Here is a 1,228-nt window from a genome sequence, read left to right on the forward strand (position 1 = left end):
GCCTGTCCCCCCCCCCAGCAACGAGAAGACCCCCTACGAGAAGATCATCGGGGGGAAGTACATGGGGGAGATCGTCCGGCTGGTGCTGCTGAAGCTGGTGGACGAGAACCTGCTCTTCAACGGGGAGGCCTCCGAGAAGCTCAAGACCCGCGGGACCTTCGAGACCCGCTTCGTGTCACAGGTCGAGAGGTACGGGGCTGGCGGGGCTGCGGCAGGGGGCCGGCACCCCCAAACCAGCCCTCTCTGCTGCCCCGCACTGGGGGTCTTCCGTCCTGTCACCCCACGCCGGTCCAGGTGCATTGGGGTGTCTGTCCTGTCACCCCACACCAGGCTGTCCCACGTGGGGGTCCCCTGTCCCATCGCCCCACAGCAGCCTGCTCTGACTGTCCCATATTGGGGTCCCCGTGTCCCGTCACCCCACACCAGCCCTCTACAGCTGCCCCATATTGGGGTCCCCTGCGCCATCACCACACGCCAGCCTTCTACGGGGGCTCCCCATGTCCCCCCGTCCCCTGGCCGACGCACCCCTCTCCCCCCGTCCCAGCGACTCCGGCGACCGCAAGCAGATCTACAACATCCTGACGGCCTTTGAGCTGCTGCCCTCGGGGACGGACTGTGACATCGTGCGGATGGTCTGCGAGAGCGTCTCCACCCGCGCCGCCCAGATGTGCTCGGCCGGGCTGGCCGGCGTCATCAACCGCATGCGGGAAAGCCGGAGCCAGGAGACCCTCAAAATCACCGTGGGGGTCGACGGCTCCGTCTACAAGCTCCATCCCAGGTGAGGACCCCCAGGAGCCTTCCTCCCGCCATGGTCCCCTTCCTCCTCCTCCTGCATCCCCCAAGCCTTGACCCCGTTTTTTTTCCCCTCCGGCAGCTTCAAGGACCGCTTCCACGCCACGGTTCGGCAGCTGACGCCCGGCTGCGACATCACCTTCATCCAGTCGGAGGAAGGCAGCGGGCGCGGGGCCGCGCTCGTCTCGGCCTTTGCCTGCAAAATGGCCTGCATGATGGGGCAGTGAGAGAGGACTCGGGTGGAGGATGAGGAGGAGGAGGATGATGATGATGATGAGGGGAGGGGGGGAGGACGGTGGTCCCGCTCGGAGCTCTGCAAGGAGCAGAGACGGACACGGGAAGGGATTTGCCGCCGGTGAAGGCAGCTCCCGGCTCCCCAATAAATGGGGTTTGCGTGGACTTCTCCTCTGGGGCCGCTTGAGTGAGAGCTCTTTGT

General features: G+C 66.0%; 1 protein-coding gene across 1 annotated transcript in view; it reads left to right on the forward strand.

The window, feature by feature from the left end:
- GCK (glucokinase) overlaps positions 1 to 1,019 on the forward strand; it is a 6,131-nt gene extending 5,112 nt beyond the window's left edge. Inside the window, exons 7-9 of the mRNA XM_009285588.1 lie at positions 19 to 189; positions 545 to 778; positions 875 to 1,019. Coding sequence (XP_009283863.1) covers positions 19 to 189; positions 545 to 778; positions 875 to 1,019 — 550 coding nt within the window. The remainder of the gene's footprint in view (positions 1 to 18; positions 190 to 544; positions 779 to 874) is intronic.
- The last annotated feature ends 209 nt before the right edge of the window (positions 1,020 to 1,228 follow it).

The sequence above is a fragment of the Aptenodytes forsteri genome, unplaced genomic scaffold (genome assembly GCF_000699145.1).
Source record: "Aptenodytes forsteri isolate BGI_AS27 unplaced genomic scaffold, ASM69914v1 Scaffold476, whole genome shotgun sequence".
NCBI classification, from domain to species: Eukaryota; Metazoa; Chordata; class Aves; order Sphenisciformes; family Spheniscidae; genus Aptenodytes; species Aptenodytes forsteri.